Source organism: Pteronotus mesoamericanus, unplaced genomic scaffold (assembly GCF_021234165.1).
Source record: "Pteronotus mesoamericanus isolate MK-2021 breed Mesoamerican mustached bat unplaced genomic scaffold, CSHL_Meso_final scaffold_232, whole genome shotgun sequence".
NCBI lineage: Eukaryota > Metazoa > Chordata > Mammalia > Chiroptera > Mormoopidae > Pteronotus > Pteronotus mesoamericanus.
Genome location: NW_026555311.1, coordinates 2,729,704 through 2,754,334, shown reverse-complemented (window position 1 = coordinate 2,754,334; position 24,631 = coordinate 2,729,704). Strand labels below are relative to the sequence as shown.

At 39.0% G+C, this 24,631-nt stretch overlaps 1 protein-coding gene across 2 annotated transcripts in view; it reads right to left on the bottom strand.

Moving 5' to 3' along the window:
• Positions 1–24,631, bottom strand: part of DIP2C (disco interacting protein 2 homolog C) — a 425,367-nt gene that overhangs the window by 121,050 nt on the left and 279,686 nt on the right. For both annotated transcript variants that reach the window (XM_054591598.1, XM_054591599.1), the window contains 4 exons: positions 20,594–20,728; positions 17,938–18,057; positions 16,408–16,605; positions 6,672–6,763 (listed from right to left, as the gene is read on the bottom strand). In XM_054591598.1, coding sequence (XP_054447573.1) covers positions 6,672–6,763; positions 16,408–16,605; positions 17,938–18,057; positions 20,594–20,728 — 545 coding nt within the window. The remainder of the gene's footprint in view (positions 1–6,671; positions 6,764–16,407; positions 16,606–17,937; positions 18,058–20,593; positions 20,729–24,631) is intronic.

The window sequence follows — 24,631 nt, the reverse complement described above, 5'->3', positions numbered from 1 at the left end:
TCCCCTCTCTCTAAAAATAAATAAATAAAATATTTTTAAAAAGTTTTTGAAGAATTCTGTTTATAGTGACAGGTTATCAATTGAATGCTACAGTCATGCATACTTTTTAATAAGTATTTATATACACATGCCAGATAGTAGCCCCATGAATACAATTATTTTAAGTAGGCTTTTATTTTTTAACAAAATGTGTGTTTAATAAGGAAACTACATATTAAGTATACACGTAGAAAGAAAATGTAATAGGGGACCTAAAACTAAAGTACTTACTATATTTAACATTAAGTAATCATGTCATCTTAGAATTTAGGGTGTTGCTAGGGAAACAGATGGGATAAGAATCTTTAAAAAGTGGTCCAGATTATTTAAAATTTTTCTTTTGAAACTCTTTATTAAAAAAAAACAACAGAGGTATTCAGACACCTTATTAATCCTAAAGGTTATTTCTTCACAGAAAAAAATTTTCAAAAGAGCTGACATAATATACATCCCCTCTGTCTTCCCGTCTCAATGTACTAAAAGCTAAAATTGTAAGGGCTGTGTCAGACAAAAGGTCATTCTGCCTAGCATTTACTGGTCTTGTTGTTACTTGGATCTTGTTGCTCACTTATTAGCAAACTGTTACTACCTGGTCACTAGCACAAACTAAAAAAAAAAAAAAAGCTTAAGAACACTTTGCCTTCAAGTTCTGAGTTGCCCTAAAGGAATGAGGATGAACTGATATTGGTTGTTCACAGAGCAGAAAGTGCTATATAAAGTCAATCTGAGATGCTATCCTTAAAGGTGCTTTTTCTATAAAGAAAGCTGCCTCAGCTAAAGACAATAAATCACACAACTGTTTTCCTTTCAATTACTTGAGGTGGTTTTCTCCACCTGGTTTCACGTATGCGTGTTTGGCAAGTGGTGTTAGGCTATCTGGAAGTTTGAGGAACATCCTGTTTACTAACAAGAGCTAATTAAAAGATGAACTAATTAAGGGTAGCTGGTCGCACAAACATCTAGCAATTCAGTGGTGATTTCATTCAGTGGGTACGGAACTTCTAGACCCTGGAGCACCCTGTTGTGAGCTCTTCCTGGACCCCCATTTCTGCAGCAGCTTTTCTTGCCTGTCTGCAAGTGAGCTCTTCCTGGACCCCCACTCCTGCCTGTCTGTATGTGAGCTCTTTGCAGACCACCACTTTTTCTGTTGCAGCTGCTGCTTCCGAATTCTTAACCAGCTTTGGGGCAGGCGGTGGGGGCGGGGTGGACAGGGGCAGGGAAGTGGGGACTCTCTTCCTCCTGGTACTGCTGGCACTGCTGGAGGGACTCTGTGTGTAAGTCCAAGCCCTCTGTTCTGAGGTGGCACAGCTGAGTAGCATGTCTCTCTGCTGCGGCCTCCAAGGCCTGGGCCTGCCTTTTCTTCTCTCCCTCCAGCACGCTCACAGCTGGCTCATTCAGTTGCCTCCCCAGTAATGCTCTTTCCTGGAGGTACCGGGCCTGGGCCTTTGCAGCTGTCTCAGCTCAGCCTTTCTTTAGCTCCTCCTGTATTGTCTGCAGCTCTCTGTACCTCCTTTCTCCTTTCTCAGTGAAATGCCCCTCACTGCCTCTAGCTGCTGCTGGAAGCTGGAGACCAGCTTTTCTTTCTCCAAGAGCTGTGTTGTTTGAAGCTCTGAGGTTTGTTTCGCATGTTTGGAGGCTGATTCTTGTCTCCTTGGCAGAATCTCACCACTTTCTTGTGCACAGTTGTCCCAATGATTTTCGATTTGCCTTCTATACTTCGGAGCTTTGTTGGTCAAGTTTGCGAGCATGACCTTCATGTTAGCCTGGACAGGTACCTTTTCACTGGGTAGCAGCCCAGCTTCCCCCATCACCACTTTCTGTTGGATTTGAGTTTCTCTTATTTGTTGGTCCAGCTTCATCACTTCCATTGTCTCTTTTATAAGCCCCAATGCTGCCTTTGTTGTCTTTTCTTGCTTAAAGCATGATTTGGTAAAGGAAAATATGACAGAGGGGGACTACTGGAGTCCTCCCTTTCAGGAAGTATTCCAGGTTCCCGGGGTCTGAGTTTAGCAATAGTGTCCATTGTCCGGAACCCCAGTGGGTCCCAGCTCACCTGGATACTGGCTGGGTTGGGTTGCATGGCACTGCTGGTCATTGCTTCCACCTCGAGCAGCATGGTGGTCCTAGTAAGTGCCTCAGACTTCAGTGGCACCATGGTCCTGGCGGGCGCTCTGGACCTCCATGGCACTGCTGTGGTGGGTGCTGTGGACCTCAGTGGCACCATGGTGCTGGTCAACACGGCACTGGCACTCAGGACCCCGGGGGCTTTGGTTTCCTCTTCGTGAGAGATGGTTTTTTCCCTGTGGCCAGAGCTTGGCTTCAGCATCAGGGATCTCAACTCTTGAGGCTTTCTCAGGAATTGGGGTTTTGGCTTCCCCAGGTTCAGGTCCACTGTGCTGAGCTCACCCTCTTTTGGACACCAGGAGTCCTGCTCCCCATGGTGTTAGATCTTTACCACTGTCTCGGGTTGGCTCCCACGCAAGCTTGGCACTGGCTGATGCTTCCGAATCCCTTCACTCTTTCCTCACCAGCAGGTTAGGGCCAGTTAAAGCCTATTTCTACTCTCACAGCTCACAATGTGGAATGTGGAATGTAGGCATCTCTCTAGCCAAGTTTCCACAGTGATCGGATGAAGGGGCGGAGACAGCTAAGCTCATAAGAGTGGCTTCAACCCCATTGTGCCTGTGGGTGTTGGGGACTTTTTTTTAAGTTCCCCCAAAATGTGAAACTCCTATGGTGGGCTTAACCTAGTCACCACAGGTGGCATTCTGAGTATTCCTCCCAGACCTCAGCCTCCCTGGGTCTGGTGGAGGGGACACATTTTTTTTTAGGGTTAACGTACCTCAAGGTCCAATGACGGGCACCTTTGCCACGCTTGCCTAATCGCCGACCACTCCCCACGGCCCACGTGGTCATGCAGTCCTGGCCCTCACAGCACTGGCCAGAGGCGGGTTAAGGCCTAGCACAGTCCCTCTTGGGACCCTCATCTTGGTTCCATTGCTCAGTTGTTGTGCACACACCACTTGTCTGCTCTGCACCCCCTTTCCACAGGTTGATAAACTCAGGGTCCATTCTGTCATCATCCATCTAGTTTGGCGTGGCTGTTCGTTGCATTTGCAAATTTGAGGGTCTGGCTTGGTGAAGTATTTGCAGTTCTTATTATCCACAAAGGTGATTTTGTTCATGGCTTTAGTCCAAGACCCTGTTGCCTTCCTTTCTCCTGTGTGCTCCCACAGCTTATGGACAGGCTGCCCGTGGTCTTGTGTGCCTGGGTCAGGACAGGCACAGACCAGCCCTCCAACACCGCCCACCACCTCACCACACTGTGCAGGTGCCCCAGCCCAGTAAGCTGGCTCTGGTCCAGGATCTCAAACTCTTCTCCAGATTCTGTCCCCAGCCCCATCCCATGGGGTAGCCCAGTCCCCGTCGGCCACCTTGGCCACATCACCACCACAAAAATAACTTTTATGGAATAATTTAGAAAAGTAGTCTCCTCTTACACAACACAAACCAGCCACTGGCAACAAAATCTTCCTTTACTTTCTATCAAGCTGTGCCCTGTGTTCCTATAAGGAGAGATTCCAAAAAACCCAAAACACAAAAAACAAAAACCAGGAATTTATTTATAAAAAATAGTGTATTTATTTTTACATTTTTAATCTTCAGCCACCTTCAAAATTCTCTCCATTTGATGCAATACACCTATCAAGATGTTTTTTTCCATGACTCAGAATAGTTTTAGAACTCATTGATTCTGATGCCTTTCAGTGCTTCTGTCATTTTTTGGTTTCACCTCTACCACATTGGCAAAATGTTTCCCTTTGAAGGACTTTTGTATCCAGGGAAACAAAAAAAGAGTTACTTGGGTGAGGCTAGGTGAATAGGGAAGGGTGGGGCACTGGGCTCATGCAGTTTTTGGTCAAAAAGTGCAGAACACTTAGCACAGCGTGAGCAGGTGCACTCATAAATCACCCATCATGAAATGGGCAAATGCACTGAAAGAGTCTTCAAAAGAAAAAAAAAATTCACTGAAATTGAATGCAACCTCTTACAACAATGTCAGTTGGCAAACTGATATGGATGGGTTCCTAGAACACTCACCTAGCAGGGGAAGCCTGTACTACAATTGGCCCGCTCTCCAGGAGGTAATTCTGCATTTTTTGGCCTCCCCCCTTGTATAAACATCTTAGCTGAGCAGATGTGGTTTATTTTATAATTATAATGGAACTTCAAGAATCTGCAGGCAATACCATAAGAGAATTAAAAAAAAATACTAAGATTATTAACAAAATTATAGATAAGGAAGATATATTACAGTTGCGTATTTTATTGTGGTAAAATATATATATATATATAACAAAGTTCATCTCAACTATTTTCAAGTTCACAGTTCAGTAGCTTTACAATAAATACATTCACATTGTTGTGCAACATCACCGCCATCCATCTTGAAAGGTTTTTCATCTTCTCTGTCTCCATTAAACACTAACTCCTCATGCTCCTCTCCCAGCCCCTGGTAACCGCCACTCTTTCTCTATGAATTTAACTACTCTAGATACCTCACATATGTGCAACCATATAATATCTATCCTTTTGTCACTCGCTTATTCTATTTAATATAATATTCTCAAGGTTTATCCATGTTGTAGCATATGTCCGAATTTCCTTTCTTTTTAGGGCTGAATAATATGCCGTTGTAAAAATATTCCAGAGTTTGCTATCCATTCATTCATTTATAGACACTTGGGTTGCTTTCACTTTTTGGTTTTTGTGAATAATGCTGCTATGAACATTGGTGTAGAAATATCTATTCAATCTGCTTTTAATTCTTTTGAAATTAAAGTAGAATTGTTGGATCACATGGTAATTCTACGTTTAATCTTTAAGAAACCACCGTACTGTTTTTCACAGCAGCTACATGACTGTATATTCCTACTGAAGTGCACAAGTGTTCCAATTTCTTCACATTCTTGCCAACACTTAATTACTTTTTATTTTTGATAGTACCCATTCTAATCAGTATGGGGGGGTATCTCATTGTGGTTTTGATGTACGTTTCTCTAATAATTAGTGATGCTGAGCATCTTTTCATGTGCTTCTGGGCCATTTTTAAATCTTCTCTAGAGAAATGTCTATTCAAGGTCTTTGCCCATTTTTAAACTTTTTTTTTTTGGTTGTTGTTATTGCTAAGCTGTGGGAATTCTTTATTTCCTGGATATATAAAGAACTGGATATAATCACCTAGCAGATATATGATTTGAATTTTTCTCTCTATTTTTATGTTGTCTTTTCACTCTCAAGAGTGTTCACCTTATCAATCTTTTTGTTGCCTGGGCTTTTAATGTCCTCTCCAAGAAACTATTGCCAAATCCAATGTCATGGAGCATTCCCCCTATGTGATATGCTAACAGTTTTATGGTTTTAGCTTTTAATATTTTGGTCTTTGATACATTTTGAATTGTTCATATATGTTGTAAGGATCAACTTTGTTCTTTTGCTTGTGGATACCCAGATTTCCCAGCACTGCTTGTTGAATATCCTTTCCCCACTTAATGTTTTAGCATCCTTGATGAAAATCATTTGCCCATATACAAGTTATTTGAGGATTTATTTCTGGACTCTTTATTTCATTGTTTTATGTCTACCTTTATGTCAGTACCACACTATGTGAGTACTGTACCTTTGTATGAGTTTTAGAATCAGTAAGTTTGAGACCTCCAATTGACAAGATAAAGACCAAACCTGTTCAATAAAAAATTGGAAGAATCATAGTCTACCACAGAATCCTTAGGTGATAGCAATCTTTAGAAAAATTCCCTGTAATAGACTTATATCTTTGTAACATCTCTTAAGTAAATCATAGCTTGTTCTCTTGTTGGGTTACGGTACTCCACAACGATATTTTTATAAAATTCATTTGGAATGCTTTGGGTGGAGATAGGATAAATCAGTCTTGTGGCATCTAAGGTACATAGTGGCATAAGGAAAAAAATCAAGAAAACTGAGTTCTATACCCAGGCCCATATCTAAACCATGGTGTAAAGCTTGGACAAGATTATTACCTGCTGTGTTAGCACTGAAATGGAAATACTAATATCTGTCCTCTGTAACTTATCAGATTGCAGTAAGAATAAAAATTTGCCTTTCAGTGAAAGACAGTAGCTTATATCAAGAAATTTAACACTGGGAAGGGAATGGTACCAGCAGTTTGATGCCAAGATTGTCGATCTCACTGACTAATGCAAAAAAAGTTTTAAATATACTGTCCTGTCTGCTCAGGTAGACAATACAGTATTTTTCAAAGTAGGAAACAGCATATGACAACAGGCTTTGGGGTCAGACAGAAATGGGTAAGAGTGCTGGCCTATGCTTGATTTTGATACTTATCCTCTCAAGTCCGAGTGTCCTCATGGAAAAAGCATGACAAGGACTTTAGTCGAGCCTGAGCCCCCTGAGTTGCTGTGAAGATTAAATTGTTTGTTATGTAATTGCTCCTGGTTCATAGTAAATGTTAGGAAGGCCTCATTTGTCAGTGTTAGTTTTAGGAGACCCTGGACTCTGGAACTTTGCAACAATGGGTGTCTTTTCCACAGAACACAATGTATTTTACAGATGTAATAAACTGCACTTACCCTATCTCCAGGTCGCACCATCGGTTCTTGCTTTGTACCTAATTTATGCAGAATGTTGTAAGCAACCTTCATACTTCTTGTCCACAGTTTGCCTATCAACACAAATTATAAAGATACAAGTAATTGGACAAATGTCTTTCCAGCTATGTATATATGTGCACATTGAACTATACAGAAGGTATTACACTTTCATTTTAAGGCTTTAAGTAAGTTATCCTAAGTCCCTGGTATCAAGATGGGAAATAAAAGCCAGCAACTCTGACTCACAAAAGCTGAGAAGCCTGAACACAGGGATACGGTGCGAATATAAACACTCTTACAATTCAAAGTGCCAACAGCAAAGCCATAGAGAATTTTAATTACCACAGAAGTTGTCGGGGAAGACTTCTAGGGAGTAAAGCAGGGCAAAAACCATTACAATAGTGTGTTACTGCTAATTTATGTTGTGCAAAATGACACACATTTCTTCTGTTAATGAGCCCCAACTTGTGTGACTATGATGAATGTAAAGGGTACATCAGACTGGCGTTAAACAGCCTGATCCCTATCCGTCCGCAGTCCTACGTTTCTCAACTTCAAATTTTTCTACCTCAGAGTTGTAGGAAAGGATTCCTTTAACTTAAAGATAATGACAAATACTTTGAATTATTTTAAAGGTTCGACCTCTAGAAAAAATGACCACAAAGCAGGATTAAAAAAGAAATTCTAAAAGAGAGACTGGCTTTGAAGAACTTGCAGACTTCAAACCCCTTCACCCCAGTGCCAGGCTTTTCCTCGGCACCGTCTAGACAACAGTAAATAGTGTGAGAGGTAATAAAAATGACTTTAAAATCTAACAGCAGCTCTTGGACACATAAATGTCTTTCACAACTTCTGCATCAACGACTTTTCAGAAGTAGTCAAAGTGTTAGAAGTTCTATTAATTCAATAATACTATAATAAAATTACAAGCAGTTTCAACTATTTTCTGTAAGTGCAATCACTGTTTTAATCTTTTTCCTATTTGATGTGTAAAAGCTAAATTTAAAAGTTTTTTTGTTTACTATATATTTTGAATTAAAAAAATCTGAATTTGTTTTTTTTCAAATTGGGTTTTATAACAATTCAATTAGGGTTATTAAACTGTTTACCTGCCACAGGATTTATCAGCTTATCTCACCTTAGTGAGACAAAGAGAACGTTTTCCTTATCTTTGATTCCTCTAATTTCGAGGACATTCCTGGTACACAGTATATGCTCAAAAAATGTTTGTTTTATTAATGTCATTGTCAAGCTATAAAAACACAAAGTTATAGTATATATTTTAGCATGCTTCTTGACAACTTAGAGTAATTACTAGGTATGGAGTTTTATTCATGCCCCCTCCTTCATTCTCTCTAAATCCTTCTCTTCAGTACTGGCTACTTTACAATTATTTGGTATTTTCTTTGGTGATTATATTTTTTCCAAATACATAAGTACTAGCCATTAGAAATTACTCAGGAAATACCTTTATTTCCCCCCTTAAGGAAACACAATTATTTTGTGACTTCAAATCACAAAAAAAAGTTGGTATCGCCATAAATTCATTTAAAGCCAGATAATAACACAGTAGAGAGTCTGAAAAGGGCAACACACTTTTGGCAAAATACTGGAAATATACTTGGTGCTTTTCAAAAGGAAAAAGAAAATAAAGTTGCTGACTTAAAGAAGGTAACAGTTCTTGATTGGTTTACAAAGAAGAAAGAAAAACAAACTTCCAACAAGAATACTCTACCCAGTAAACTCATCATTCAGAATTGAAGGTCTCATAAAGAGTTTACCAGACAAGCAAAAGGTAAAGGAGTTCATCACCAGTAAATCAGCCTTACAAAAATATATTGAAGGGACATCTTTAAGTTAAAAAGGGAGGGCACTAATTAGTAACATCAAAACATATGAAAGTATAAATCTCATTAGTAAAGGTAAATATATAGTAAAGGTTGTAGATAACTCACATAAAACTGGTGTGAAGGTTAAAAAACAAAAGTAGTAAAAATAGCTGTTGCTACAATAATTAGTTAAGGGATACACAAGATGAAAATATGTAAAATGTGCTATCAAAATTACAAAATGTGTGTGTGGGGGCGGTAAAAATGTAGAGCTTCAGAATGCAATCACATTTATTATCAACTTAAAACAGCCTAAGTTTAAAATAGACTATTATACACATAAGGTGTTATATGTAAGCCTTATGATTACCACCAGGAAAACCTATTGGAGATAAAAAGATAATGAAAAATGAATCTGAGCAATAATAAAAAAAATCATCAAATCACAAAAGAAAAGAACAAGAGAGGAAGACAGGAACAAAGAAACTACAAAACAGCCAGAAAACAATGAACAAAATGATATTAAGTACATACCCATCAATAATTAACCTAAAAATGAAATGGACTAAATTCTCCAATCAAAAGACATAGGGTGGTTGAATGGATAAAAACAAACAAGGCCCATCTATTGTAATATGCTGCCTATAAGAGATTTCAGATGTAAGGACATACACAAGTAAAAGTAAATGGACAGAAAAAATATTTCATGCAAATGGAATCTAAAATAAAGTTAGGGCAGCAATATCTGTATCAGACAAAACTGACTAAAACAAAGACTACAATAAGACACAAAGAGTATGGCACATGATGATAAATGCGTTAATCCAACAAGAGGAAGTATTTATGCACCCAACATAGGAGCACATAAATATATAAAGCAAATATTAAAAGACCTAAAGGGAGAAATACTCAGCAACATAATAATATTAGGAACCTTTAATACTCCATTTATATCACTGAATTGATCATCTAGACACATTAAGGAAACATCAACCTTAAATGACACATTAGGTCAGACGAACTTAAGGTATATATAGAACATTCCATCCAAAAGCCAACAGCATACACATCCTTCTCAAGTGGACATGGAACATTCTCTAGGGTAGACCATATGTTAGGCCACAAAACAAATATTAACAAATTTAATAAGACTGAAACCATATCAAGCATGTTTTCTAACCACCATGGTATAAAACTAGAAATCAATATCAGAAAACTGGAAAATTCAGAAGTATTTTGAGATTAAAAAACATGCTGTTGAACAACTAATGGGTCAATAAAAAATAACAAAATAAACAAAAAAATACTTTGAGACTAATGAAAATGGAAATACAACATACCAAAACTTATGGGATGCAGTAAAAGCAGTGCTAAGAGGAAAGTTAATAGCAATAAATGTCTATCCTCAAGAAACTTGAAAAATCTCCAATAACCAACCTAACTATGTCAAGGAACAAGAAAAAGAACAAATGAGACCCAAGGTTAGTAGAAGGAAGGAAATAAAAAAGATTAGAGTAAAAATAAGTGAACTACAGACTAAAAAGATAATAGCATATATATAATCAAGGTCTGCTTTACTGAAAATATAAACACAATTGACAAACTTTTAGTTATATTCACCAAGAAAAAAAGAGGATTCAAATAATAAGATCAAAAATGAAAGAGGAGACATTACAACTGACTCCACGGAAATACAAAGGATCATGAGACTATTATGAACAATGATAAGCCAACTAGTTAGAAAACCTATAGGAAATTTATCCAAATTTCTAGAAACATACAACCTTCCAAGAATAAATCATGAGGAAATACAATATCTAAACAGATCAATTACTAGTAAGGAGAATGAATCAGTAATCAAAAATCTACCAAAAAAAAAAGTCCAGGACTAGACAGCTTCACTGTTGATTCCACCAAATATTCAAAGGCAAATTGATCACAACCCTTCTCTCACGCTTCCAAAAAATAGAAGAGGAGGGAACACTTCCAAATTCATTTTATGAGGCTGGCATTACCCTGCCTAAAATCAGACAAGGATGCCAAAAGAAAAGAAAATTGCAGCGCAATGTCCCTGGTGAATATAGATGTAAAAATCCTCAACAAAATATTAGCAAATCAAATTCAACAATACATTATAAGAATCATACACCATAACCAAGGGGCATTTATTCCAAGGATGCAAGGATGGCTCAACATACACAAATTAATCAATATGATACACCATATTAACAAAATGAATGATAAAGAAATCATGTGATCACTTCAATGGACACACACAAAAATATCTGATGAAATTCAACATCCATTTATGATAAAAACTCTCAACAAAGTGGTTGTAAGGGAATGTACCTCAATATAATAAAGGCCATATATGACAAGCTAACAACATACTCAATAGGGAAAAGCTAAAAGCCTTACCTTTAAGATTAAAAAGATACTGTCACTTTTATTCAATAACTCTAAGATTCTACCAAAAAAAAAAACCCCTATTAGAATAAGTGAATTCAGTAAAGCTTCAGCATACAAAAATCAATATACAGATATGTATTGTGTTTCTATAGATTAATAATGAACTATCAGAAAGAGAAGACGACAATGCCACTTAAAATAGCATCAAAAAGAATAAAATACTGGGAAATAAGATCAACCAAAGGGGTGAAAGACATGGACACTAAAAACTATGACACTGATGAAAGAAAGTGAAGATACAAACAAGTGGAAAAATGTTCTCTGCTCATGGATTGGAAGAATTAATACAGGCTTCTTGCAGATGCAATGTTTTCATCAACATCAAGGGAAGATCCTCCACCAGCAAAAAGATTATGACTTGTTAAAGGATCAGATGATGGCTAGCATTTTTTTAGAAGTAAAGTATGTAAATTTAAGGTAATTACATTGTTTTATAGAGAATATTATTGCATACTTAATAGACTACAATATAGAGTAAATGTAACTTTTACACTGAAAAAGTAAAAATTCATGTGACTCAATTGTGGTAGTCACTTTATTGCAGTGGTTTGTAACCAAACCTGCAATATCTCCCAGGTTTGTCTGTATTGTCAAAATGTCTGAACTACCCAAATCAATCCATAGAGTCAATGCAATCCCTATCGAAATTTCAGTAGCATTTTTCACAGAAATAGAACAAACAACTCAAAAATTTGTGTGATAAACAATCCTGAATATCAAAGGCATTGCTGAAGGAACAAAGATGGAGGTATGATGATTCCTGCCTTCAAACTAAATTACAAACTATAGTAACCAAAACAGTGTGGCACTGGCATAAAAATAAATACAGAGATCAAGAGAATGGAAACGACTCCAGAAGGAAAACCGATACATATGGTCAATTAATTTATAACAAAGGAGCCAAGAATATACCATGTGGAAAGGACAGTACCTTCGACTTATAGTGTTGGGAAAATTGGACAGTCACGTGCAATAGAATAAAACTAGACTACTGTCTTACGCCATACACAAAAAATGAACTCAAACCCTGTTGCTATGGCTCAGTAGGCTGGGTGTCGTATTGCAAAATGAAAGGTTGCCAATTTGATTCCCAGCCAGGGCACATGCCTGGGTTGCGGGTTCAGTCCCCAGTTGGGGTGCATACAAGAGACAACCAATCAATATTTCTCTTTCACATTGATGTTTCTCTCCCTCTCTCTCACCTTCTCTTTCTCCCTCCCTTCCCTTTTGTATAAAAATAAATAAAACCTTTTTAAAAACTAACTCAAAATGGAGTAATGATTAGAATGTAAAACCTGAAACCACAGAAGTCTTAGAAGAACACATAGGCAATAGCCTCCTTGACACCAGTCTTTGTGATGATTTTTTGGATTTGGCAACAAAAGCAAAAATAAACAAGTGGGACTATGTCAAACTTCTGCACAGCAATGGAAACCATCAACAAAATAAAAAGGCAATCTATTGTACTAAATGGGAGAAGAAATTCACAAATGATAAATGATAATGTGTTAATATCCAAAATATATAAAGAACTGATATAATTTGACCAACCCCCTTCCCAAACAATCTCATTTAAAATGACCAGAAGATGTGAACAGACATTTTTCCAGAGAAGACATACAAATAGCCAACAGGTATATATAAAGTGCTCATGAATCACTAATTATCAGGGAACTGCAAACCATAACCACAATGAGCTATCACTTCACACCTGTGAGAATGGCTATTATCAAAAAGATAAGAGATAACAAATGCTGGCAAGAACATAGATAAAAGGGAACCCTTGTGCACTGTTGGTAGGGAGGTATTGGGCTGGCCAAAAAGTTAATTTTTTTCTGTAAGATGGCTTTAGCAGAGCTTAGTTGTCATTAACTTCATTCGAAACAATTTTGTTAGAATGTATTGTGACAGGTGTCATCCACATGCATTTAAAAAAGACCTATCAAAACTGGTGAATTTTTGTGTAGCCATTTTAATATTGAAGATGGAATAAGCAACATATTTGAAATACTATGCTGTATTATTTCAAGAAAGGTGAAAACACAACTGAAATGCAAAAAAAGATTTGTGCAGTGTTATAGAGAAGGTGCTGTGACTCATAGAACATGTCAAAAGTGGTTTGCGAAGTTTTGTGTTAAATATTTCTCACTGGATGGTGCCCCAAGATCAGGCAGACCAGTTGAAATTGATAGCAATCAAATCGAGACACTGAGAACAATCAACGTTATACCATGGAGGGAGATAGCCAACATACTCAAAATATCCAAGTCAATAAAAGTTTTTGGTGAAAATGAAAAATATGTGTTTTTTATTTTATGGAAAAAAACCATATGGACTCTTTGGTCAACCCAGTATTTGCTGCAGCACCTATAGGAAACAGTATGGAAGTTTCTTTAAAAATTAAAAGTAGAACTACTATATGATCTAGCAATTCCACTCTGGGTATTTATCCAAGGAAAATAGAAACGTGAACTTAGACATATGCACCACCCTGGGTTTATTGTAGCATTATTTACAATAACAAAGGTATGGAAACAATCTAAATGTCCATTGACGGATGAATGGATAAAGAAAATGTGGTATATATTAACAACGGAATATTACTCAGTCACAAAAAATGAAATCTTGCCATCTGCAACAACATGGACAGAGCGAGAGGGTATTATGCTAAAAGAAACAAGTCAAAGAGGGATATACAAATAACATATGATCTCACCTATATGAAGAATAAAAAAATACACTAAGCTTATAGATACAGAGAACAGATTGGTGATTGCTAGAGATGGGGGTGACTCTTATCAAAAGCACAAATTTTCAGTTGTCAAATAAGTCACAGGGATGTAATATATAGCTTGGTGACTATAATTAATAGTATTGCATTGCATATTTAAAAGCTGGGAATTAGAGACGAAATTCCCCCAGATTTAAGGCAAGGTAAACAAGTATTTTAACTGGGAAAACAGACATTGAGGCTCTGAGACAACAATGTACCTATCAGGGAAAACAAAAAAGACGTAGAAAAGATGTAAACACTATCTTATTCATATAAATTTTAACTTTACTTTGATTTGAGAGAGGAGTAAGCACTGTGCGGAGAGTGTAACTCTGAGAGGGCGCTGGGTGGGTGAGGAAGGGTGATCAGAAGTCACGTGGAGCACAGCGGCTAATTTAACCTGGAAATTGCAGTGGGGGCTTGCGAAGCACATCACCAACATTGCAAAAATAAACAAACGAAAAAGATACAGAAAGGTGGTCCAATGCTTTTCTAGCTAAAATATCTGAGTTCCTTAATATATTTGGGGCAAAAATCAAGTCATAAATCAATAGAGATGGAGAGAGAGGGGTTGGAGGAGACTGCACCAAAGCAAAATGAATGAGCAGATCTCTCATTAATACTAAGGAGAAGGTGGAGAAGGAAGACTGAGAAGTTTTGGAAGGGGGGCATGATAAAAGGAAGTCAGTTGCTCAGCACGATTTACTTTTATTAATTTAACATGATGATGAATAGCTATGCATTCTCTTCATGTTTTATTTATATTGGTAAATGGAAAAGCATACGATTTTTAAATTAAGTTTGCTCATAACCTTCTTTTACCATCTATATTTTCTATTGAAGATCCTGTTTCTCAGCTGGGAATTCTGCTACCTGAGGGATTGGAGGAAGATACATTATAGAGCTGAATGTAAACCACATACAGTAAATGGTGTAAACCACATACAGTAAATGGTGTAGACCTTCGATTATACCAAGTTACTTGGTATTAGAACAATTCTACTCAATGAACCTTTCTCTGCATCTTTTCAGCAACAACTGATCATTAAATGTTCATCTATTTAGTGTTTCTACATAGCACTGTTCTCCAGTTTTCATCATAGTAATCAACACTTGCATTTTACATACTTATAAATTACAATCTTACATTTGGAAATGCATTGCTTTCTATAGTCCTTTACCAAAGTAAAAACAAAGGCTGATTCGATAGGTAATTACAATACAACAAAATATAGATGATTGAGAGCAGGAATTGAGATGCCTTGGTGTAGACATATGCACTCCTCATTTTCACAGATATCATCAGTCTTTATCTGACACTTCAAATTCATCTTAGGAGATTCTGCACTATTCTGTTCTCCATTCCATTAATAGAAGCAGGGCCGTACTTCGAAAGTAGATCACCAGCCCTTGAGAACCAGGTGTCACTGAGCTTTGATTCCCAAGCTTTAGTGCTGTGCCAGTGCTTCAAACACCTCAAGCAGTGTCTGTGGCTGACAGATGAGTGCTGCGCTCATGCGTGCATACAGGTGGGTGCTAAAATTCCCAGTATGTAGGCAGATAAGCCCTGAAGAACCAGCTAAGGAGAAATAGTTCCAAGTACACAGTTGGCTTCATGGCTGAATGTGGCAAGAGGCGAGGCTCACACAGAAGAGTATCCTATTTTTTTTGACAGGATGAAACCAATTTCCAAGAGCAGAATTTTTTTAAAAAATCAAGCTTATGCCTCATCATGGGTGAAATACAATTTATTCACTTAGAATTACCCAACAATGTCATAGAAAGAAGGCTATGAAACATCTGTTCTAACCCCCCATCCCATTCCTGGCCATGAGACGCACAGGATAGCGACTACTGTGCCTCTACAGCTGAAGCTTCGTGGGGCCTCATCCCTACTCTCTGGAAGGCTGGACTCCACGTTATCTAACATAACAGCTGATTCTTGACACTGACTGCTAATGCAGAAATTGATTTCTTCCCTGCTTGCAGTTATGAGAATATTATTGTCATAAAATTCAAAGTTAAAATAAAAGGTACTCTAACCTCATGCATGCAGGTATAGTATGAACTGTTTTGGTCTTTTAGTTATTAAGCTGGTTTCTTTGCAAAGCTGCAGCAGACAGTGTGCAAATAACCTGACAATCTGTTTTTCTCATGGTCCCTTATCCGTGAGACAAAGAAAGGGATCCTTCTGCAATAGTTAACTATTTCCAAAATATTACAAACTACATTGTATGCATTGAATGAAAAATTAAGGAAAAGCTTATTTCTCATTTTCTGAAAAGCACTTTGCAAACAGATTCTGTTTCTTCTGAATTATATATGTCCAAGAGTTTAGATACACATTCTTTAACTATCAATCCTTCCTAAAGCCATGAATTTCAAGAATATCACATACATTCCAACATCTTGTTAGAGTGATGATCACTAAGTTTTTGGATCCATCTCTGGATTTTACTCAAAAAACATTTAACAAATGATTTCTCATATTCACATATGAAGAAAACTTTCCTAAAATATTTCCTCTCAGATTCAATTTATTTGGGGACTGGAAACATAAGCAGCACAAATATAAATTAGCCACCCTGAAAGAGGCAGGTGTGTGCATAAGCAAACAGAAGGCAGACAAGCCCCGTAGGATTACCGTAAGTGAGGATGTACAGGGGTTTCCCATTCGTGTCCATGGTGGTCAAGCATGGGGCCTTTGGTGAGATGGTCCCCCATCGCTGTAATGCAGCTTCTAAGGATGGGGGCCAATTCGTAACCACACCCAGCTGCTCCCCTCGCATGGCCAACATCTGTGCTCCTTCTGGCTTTGGCTGGTTTGGATCTGGTTGTTGAACTACACATATGTGGACACAAGAGGTTTTAGAAAAAATGCATTCATATTACCAAGATCACATCTTCTCCCTTTAAAGGAAGCTAGGAGGCTTATATTAAAGTATAAATTAATGCATAGAAAACACGAATACATGCTTTTCTAGAATCAGGGCTGTGACCTACATACTATCCTCATGGATGTCATGGAGGTACATAATTCTTACAATTTCCCAGGCAATGGGTGGGGTAATCAAGGAGACCTAAGTGCATTTACAAACTAACAGCAAGTAAAGCTATGGATTTGAATGTGCCTAGAGTCTGGGATTACAACAACTATGTTAAAAATATCAATTTTTCACTTCTGGGGTCCAGAATATCAATTGATATAAAAATATCAATTCTGGGGTTCAGAATTATTAGTTTAAGTTGAAGAGCTCAAACCTTTTAAGCTGAAATATGTTTTGTCCTTAAATACTGAGGTGTAAATTTAAATTTGCTATAACTATTACAAATAATGTGCACAGATTACAAAAGTAAATGCCTTATGATAAAATGCAATTTGCCCCGCTGTATAGATAGATGAGAAGTTGAGAATTTTTTTCTCACTTTTGGGAGAGGTTTCTCTCTCATAGTTTATGACTGACTGAGTGACAATTTTCAGCTGCTGGGCAGAAAATCAGCACATCCTACTTGTGATATAAAGAATGAGAACACACAGAGTTGTGTTTGATATAATAATTTTTTTGTTTTGACTTTAAATGGTTTGTGTGTGGCTCAGTTGGTTGAAACTGAAAGGTCATGTGTTCAATTCCTGGTCAGGGCAAATGCCTAGGTTGTGGGTTCTGTCTCTTGTCAGGGTATGTATGAGAGGCAACTGATCCATGTCTCTCTCTCACATTGATGTTTCTCTACCGCTCTCTCTCTCTCTCTCTCCCTCTTCCCATCTCTCTAAAATTAAATTTTAAAGAAGCCCATGAGCACTAGGAGGTTAAGAAATCCACTCCTGGGTTTGTACAGGGTGGAGCGGAATGGGACCGGCTACAGGCTCACTGCATTCCTCCTAACCGTATTCAGAGGGAACTGTGTCACTGTGAGCAAGGTTTTCTATGATTTACTTGCATTTCTGGAACCTGACAGAATCCTCAGAAAAAGGCTTGCCTTAGGGGACAGCGCTCACGTTCCTTTATGGGGCTTGCAGGAATAGTACCTATGGTCTCTAAGATTCCTGCATTCTAGTGAATGCCAAGATTATTGCTCTTAAAAAGTAAAATAGCTTTGGTAGAAAAAAATCATTACGGTTTATGGGAGCACAGGGGTGTTGAAATAAATGGGGGTAGAAAAAGAGTTATTTTACCTTCTAATAATTCTTCAAAGTCATCAACAAAGAATTCTCGTAATGGCGGTCGTTTCGGTCGTTTGAGGGTATTGACAAGTTGCTGAATTTTTGCTGATACTCGGCTACTTACTGGCACTCCTGAAAAACAGAACCACGGGGCAGGTGGACTGACTTTAGTCCATCCCATTTGAACAAGCACCACAGCGCCGAGATACCATGCCCACGCCCCATCTGAGGGCTGGGAGAAGCAGGGATGGTGTTGAGAATGACCGAATGTCCTTTAAAGTGCCACCTAGGACAATGGGCAGAGTAAAGACTACTGGGTGGACAGCCACAGAGCACTGATGCTGCTGGGAAGCCGTGAGAGCACAGAGACTCAGCAGAAGCAATTCTCTGACAACTTTACGACCGCTCCTTACCTGGTGATGTTAGGAAGAGCTCTGACTACAGGTCGGACTTGGACCCACCTCCAATTCCTAAAGCTGGGGTTTGCCACCTCCTCACTCATACGGGCTCTGGCCTCTTTTTTCAAAGGAGGTCACAGAGCTGATGAAGCAGAGAGACCCTCCCTGAGACCCCTGGTGCTCGGCCTCACTGGGCCAAGAGAACATTTTGCTAAAGGCATCTGACTTGGGTGCCCTGCAGCACCTGCATCGCCACCCCCGGCGCCCATACCTCCTGTGAAAGTAAGCGCCTTGGCAGCCCCTGTCCACACAGGTGACCACCGAGTCCCTTCCAAGTGTCTCTGCTGCACTCTCCTGAGTAAACATTCAGGCAATACATTCTAGAAGCACAGTAATTAGTCTCTAAATTCAATTTTTGCGTGACAGAATACTAGCATATATGTTACAATAATGTATTTCTTACAATAATGACTGTCACATCTTTTTGAAAATTAAGTGACAAGACCACTGAAAAAGGCAAGGATTTTTAAAAATTTTAAATAAATAATTCAAGTAAATGAATAAAAGGAGTACCACGTTGCTTAACTATTCAAATGCACCCACTGCAGGCAAATCTCATTCCACTGAAAGGTGCTTGGAAACCCACACTTGGTAAGCGTGGGTGTGGAAACTTGGTTGCTCTCACAGTCTAAGAACCACAGCGGAAGGGGTCTCCCCTATAATGACTGAGGAGGAGCCTTTCTTCTCCATTGCAGGTATCACAAAAGAACCTCAGCTTTTGGGATATGAACATGACAGAATTCAAGGAAATTTTTCTATTAAATCAGAAATATTTTCATGGGTAATCTCAAAATACTCAATGGGTACCTTCAGAATTGAGACATAAAATATTTTATAGTTTTGAAAATATATAAAAATACATAACCCAGAATTCTCAGTCTCAAAACATATCATTTCCATATTAAATAGTCTCACTTATTTTGGTTGAGATGAATCCAAGATCATTTCACAATGCCACTGGTTTTCTAACTCAGTTTAGAATGTGTAAGAATCATTCTAGGACCTTTCTGGCCCACAGTTTCTCATGTGTTAGGCTTAGTGTGTGGCCCACAAGCTGCTTTCTAACAAGTGCCCCAAGTGATTCTGATACAAGAGGTCATCATGCTGAGAAACTCTGAACTGGACATGTGACTCAAATGGAATCATGTGGACAACATATGAACTTACCTGGGTGAGTAGGTTAAGAGGATGGACTTCAAAAACAACAAAGTTATTAAAATGGTAATGACTAGAATAACAGTTAATGATCGATTTCAAAAACAGTATATTTAGCACAGAACTAGAGCAAACATTGAAACTGAAAGTGCTTCAGGAAAACCAACCATATGGGAAACTGGAGTGACTTCAAATGTACTAACAGGAGCCCATGAACCCCACGAACCCCACTGACTTTGGGCTCTGCCCATTCTAAAGACGCATGCTACCTCTTAGAGACTGGGTCCAGGCCTTCCTCGTCACCTCTGAATCACACGGCATCACGGCCATGAGCACAGGTGGATGGATGGCACACCAGCCCTGCTTTGGCCACCTTCCACAAAAATAGCATTTCATGCCACCATTGGGTTCTGTTATAACTTTCATGGCCCAGGGAAGGACTGAGACTTCAGAAAAGCAAAATAACACGTGAAGTTCATGTTCGAGTCTGCTACTTCAGATTGGGTAAGAGAAACGGCCACCATAATCAGAATACACCAAGATTAATGATATGAGGAATAAAAAAAGAACCCTTACTACTGTATTTTATCAAATCATTAATATTTTTTTCCAATATGGAGAAAAAAGATCCTCTTTCTTCTAAAGTCTAAAGCAGCCTATTGGTCCCTATCTATGAATCTGTGAATTAATTTGTTTACATTTAACTCCGTTCTGCCTTTCTAAGTAACTGTTCATGGTCTTAATTCTTGCACACTAATTTGTTAATTGCTGAGCCAACTTAATTATTCATTAGCAAATATAACAGAACCTTAAAAAATTTCCTTTTTTCTCATGACTAAATTCCTACAACATCATTATTCTTTTTCCTACAAGGAGTAACTCTTGGCCAACTTGCAGATAATTTGCATTTCTTGTGACCATGCCAGCTTCTATGGAGGCTTGTAAGTTGTGAGTTAACCATTCATCTAGAAGAAACACACCCAATCTTCATCTAAAAGGTAAGGCAGTGGAATTTAGAGTTTACACAGGAGGGAAGAAATTGCCGGGAGACATACCATCCCCAGTCTCCATGAGCTCGGCATTGCCATACTTTGGTGCAGTCCGTGATGTCGTTGAGCCTTGTGGCCTTTCTACTTGTATTGAGTGTTCTGAGGTGTACGTGGTTACATCAGGAGGTGCAGAGTGATTTTCTGTAAAGAAGCAAATTATAAGTTCTCTGAATATCATAATAGAGTTATTCTGAAGGCTGAGTAAGCAACAGCGTTTCAATAAAGGCTGCATCCTGAGAAGAGACCGTAATTCTGAATCAAAGCCTACTGCAAAAATCTCAGCATAAAAATGGTCTTTAATATAATTCACACTGTTCAAAATGAAAGAGTCAGGTAAAACTTCAGATATAATGTCATAACAGGAGCCACATCAGTAAATTTTTAGCATTTTAACTAGAATGATGTCTTTAAGCAGCCAGTAGCAAAAGAGATATTGAAAGTTACGTGTGTGTTCATAGAAGAATAATTTTGTCTGTCATAGTAGTGGCAAGTAAGAACTCAGGCTTTGAAGGCAGACTGCCTGGGGTCTGAATCCCAGCTCGCAAATTCCTCAAGATCTTGGGAAGCATCTCTTAAGCTCTCTGTGCCTCAGTCTCCTCATCCAGCCAATGGGACTACAATGGCGGCTTCCTTGCAGGGGAGATTATGTGAGTTAATATATGTAAAGTTCTTAGGACATCTCTTGATAGAGGCTGACCACTCAAAATATATTAGCTATTTTGTTTGTTTCAGCATCAATACTGAACACTCATCCAAAAAGCATGTGTGCACGCTCTCATGTGCACCGATGCTGGTTACACACAGTGAGCTATGCAGCAGGCCTTCCCTGGAGCGTTCATCGATGGCGATGGCAGGCACTTTTAAGCTTAAGTGGGGAAAGCACAGTTCCTTTTATTTATTTAATTTTTCCATTATGGTTTACATTCAATATTAATTTGTACTAGTTTTCAGGTGCACGGCATAGTAGTTAGATAGTCATATACTTTACAAAGTGTTCCCCCAATATTTATTAAATAAGGCATTCAGGAGAGCACATCAAATGAGACTACCAATGACACTTTCTATAGCCTGAGTCCTTACAATGGGCACTATGCTATTGTTTTTGATTAGTTAATCCTTATTAGATGGGAACTTGTTGAGATCCCATAGTTCCATGGGACAGTAGCGATTTCCTTGTGCTGTAAAAAAAGGGGAGCCGCTACCAGAGAGCCTTCTTCTTCAGACACTCTTCAGCACCACACGTGGGGGCAGGAGCTGTAAAAACAGTGAAATCACCAACAAAAAGCACAAGACGAAAAACAGGGCACCAAACAGCTCCTGTAAGGGACGGTCTTCACAGTCTGAGAGCTGGAACAAGGCGGCAGATGTTGCCCTCAGCTGGGAACAAGCGTTTCAGGGACTTGAATTTTTGCTGCTCTGAGAGTGTCCATACATGACCATGAGAAGGCCGAGCATACTGATTTGGAGTTACAAATAATTTTAACAAGTAGGCAGGAGGTAAATAAGAAAGGGAGAGAAGAGGATCATTCAAATCACCTCTTCAATGATTCAGAGACAGTTCATCCTCTCATCCATCCCCTCATTCATCCCTACCTGTGCTTTTGCCAAATCAATCTTACTTCATGTGGCAGAATGATCTAATTCTCCATGACCAAGTAGCACACTCACTGGGGCCTCATATTTCAGATGAAAATACAATAGATGCTGATGGGAGCTAAGCAGACTTTCAAATTAGCATCTAAAAGAAAAGCAGCTATAACGTGAATACACTATGTTGCAATTTTATCTAGATTCACTGGTGTTTACGTGACCCTGTAGCCTCATCGTTGGTGATAAACGACCAATCCATCTTCATGTTGGGCAGCAGGAATACTGTTGTGTTTCCATTTTGAAGTTGGAAAAATTGACTCCAATACATCTCGTGATTAAAAAGTAGGAACAGTGACAGCTGGGTGACTTCTAAGAACTTTAAAAATTTATTTAGATGACACCTCCCCTCCCACTCCTTTCTGAACTCCTTGCAAGTGCTGTCCTGTGGGATCTATCAGCCCAGCAACTGCTCCTGTTAGGAAGCCAGAGGATGTGCTGACACTGCAGTGAGGTACCATAACCTCTTTTACTTTGATAAAGATCAGAACTATAAGTGTTTTACTAGGTTATCTATCTTTGGGGGAGTATTTTTTAAAACCTTGTACATGACAGATGCTCAGAAAACACTTGGTGATGGATAAGAAAAAATGGAATCAGTTTGAAGGTGAAGGTTCAAAGGTCTAAGATGCCTGCCAGCTCCAGTCATGAGGCCAGGGGAGTCCACATGCATCAGGAGCATTTTGAAGATTAACGCTCATCAGGAACTCAGAGGATGTGCATAGGCTTCCTGGGTTAGCACAAGGTCTCCCAGGTTGCCTTTCCAGCCACTTTCTGATGTAGGGAGGTGTAACATGCACTCTGTGCCTTTTTGGCTATTTTCCTGTAGATGTTATTTTTAAATTGTTTTAATTTTTATTTATTTACTTTTAGAAAGAGAGGAATGGAGGGAGAAAGAGAGGTAAAGAAATATTGATCAGTTGCCTCTCACGCATCCCCAACTGGGGACCTGGCCTGCAACCTGTGCCCTGATTGGGAATCAAACCAGCAACCTTTTGGTTTATGGAACAATGCACAACCCACTGAGCTATGCCAGTCAGGGCAAAAAATAAAATTTCTCTTGCTCAAATTGACAGTTTTCTTAATAAAGTCTAAAATTAAAAAACAAAAACAAAATAAAAGAACTCTCATCAGAGCAGTGTTTTATCTTTTGAGCAAGACATCCCACAATGTCTTAGATCAATTTCCCAGTACCCTTAAATTAAGAGGAAAATGGCAGCATCCTTCTAGCGACCTGTCAAGTGTCACCTCCATTGTGAACACTCCCTGAGAGCTTTCTGTGACACCTCCACATCTGCCCCCAATGGGGTGGGTTCAGCTTCATCTACCTCTGCTTGGCTTTTGCTATCAGAAGCTGACATGGGTTCCCCACGATTCAGGAATTCAAAGTAGAAGAGGAAAGAAGGCACGAGAGGAAGGCAGGAAGTGCAGTTCTGCCATCTTTCATGGCGGTTGGTGCACACTGCTTTGGCACCCTCAATATAGGGTACCCACCTCAGTCCCTGAGCCTCCCTTTACCTCCACCCCACACAGCATTTTATTCTGTTCCCAGTAAGCTACCCCATTTGTACAGCTGTTTCTGGCTATGACACTTTCAAGGTTGTGGCTAGGTCACTGCTGAAAATGGCCTTGGAAATTCCTCCTTCCTTGACTCCTCCTAATCACCTGCTCGGGCAGGCATCCAACTCAGTCCGGCTCCCTGCGTCATACTCAGACACTGAAGTTACTTATACCCAGCCCACAGTGTCTGCTCAGTAAATGCTGGAGAAATAGCTCAAAGAATGAATGAATTAAAGAACACTCGACAACTACATACAATGCCTCCAGTTCTAACACCCACTGGAAAGAAGTGTCCTTTAATTCTAACGGTATGAACTGGAATCTGCAGGGGTCATGGTGCTAAACCCCACTTTTATGCCATGTTAATTATTTTTCAGTCCTCAAATAAAGAGAAGAAAAGTAGGAAAGCTGGTTTTCATGTGTAAAAAGCAACATGTTCGTGGTCCACTAATTGGTGATACATGATGAGTAACACGTTCAAAGGAACCAGCGTTTCTGTACAGTAAGACTGCCCTGTCCCAGGTTTCCCACTGTGACCTGGGCCCCGTCTGGCCTGCCCGGCTTCCCAGTTTCGTAAAATCACATGATCATGCCCTCCACATGGTGGTGGAAAACCAGGTCTCTGTATGAAAACATGGAGGTGAGTAAGGTTTAACCACCAGCTGTGATCTCAGCAGAAGACAATGATGAGGGAATGAACTGGTTCTTGAGGGAGTCAAGCATTAGCCTTGCTGCTGGAGGCTCAGCTGGACGACTCACTGCACCAATATGTCTCCCACATGCAACCAACTGGAAGAGAAGACTTTGCTCCTTGGTTTCACCAGTGACGTCCACTTT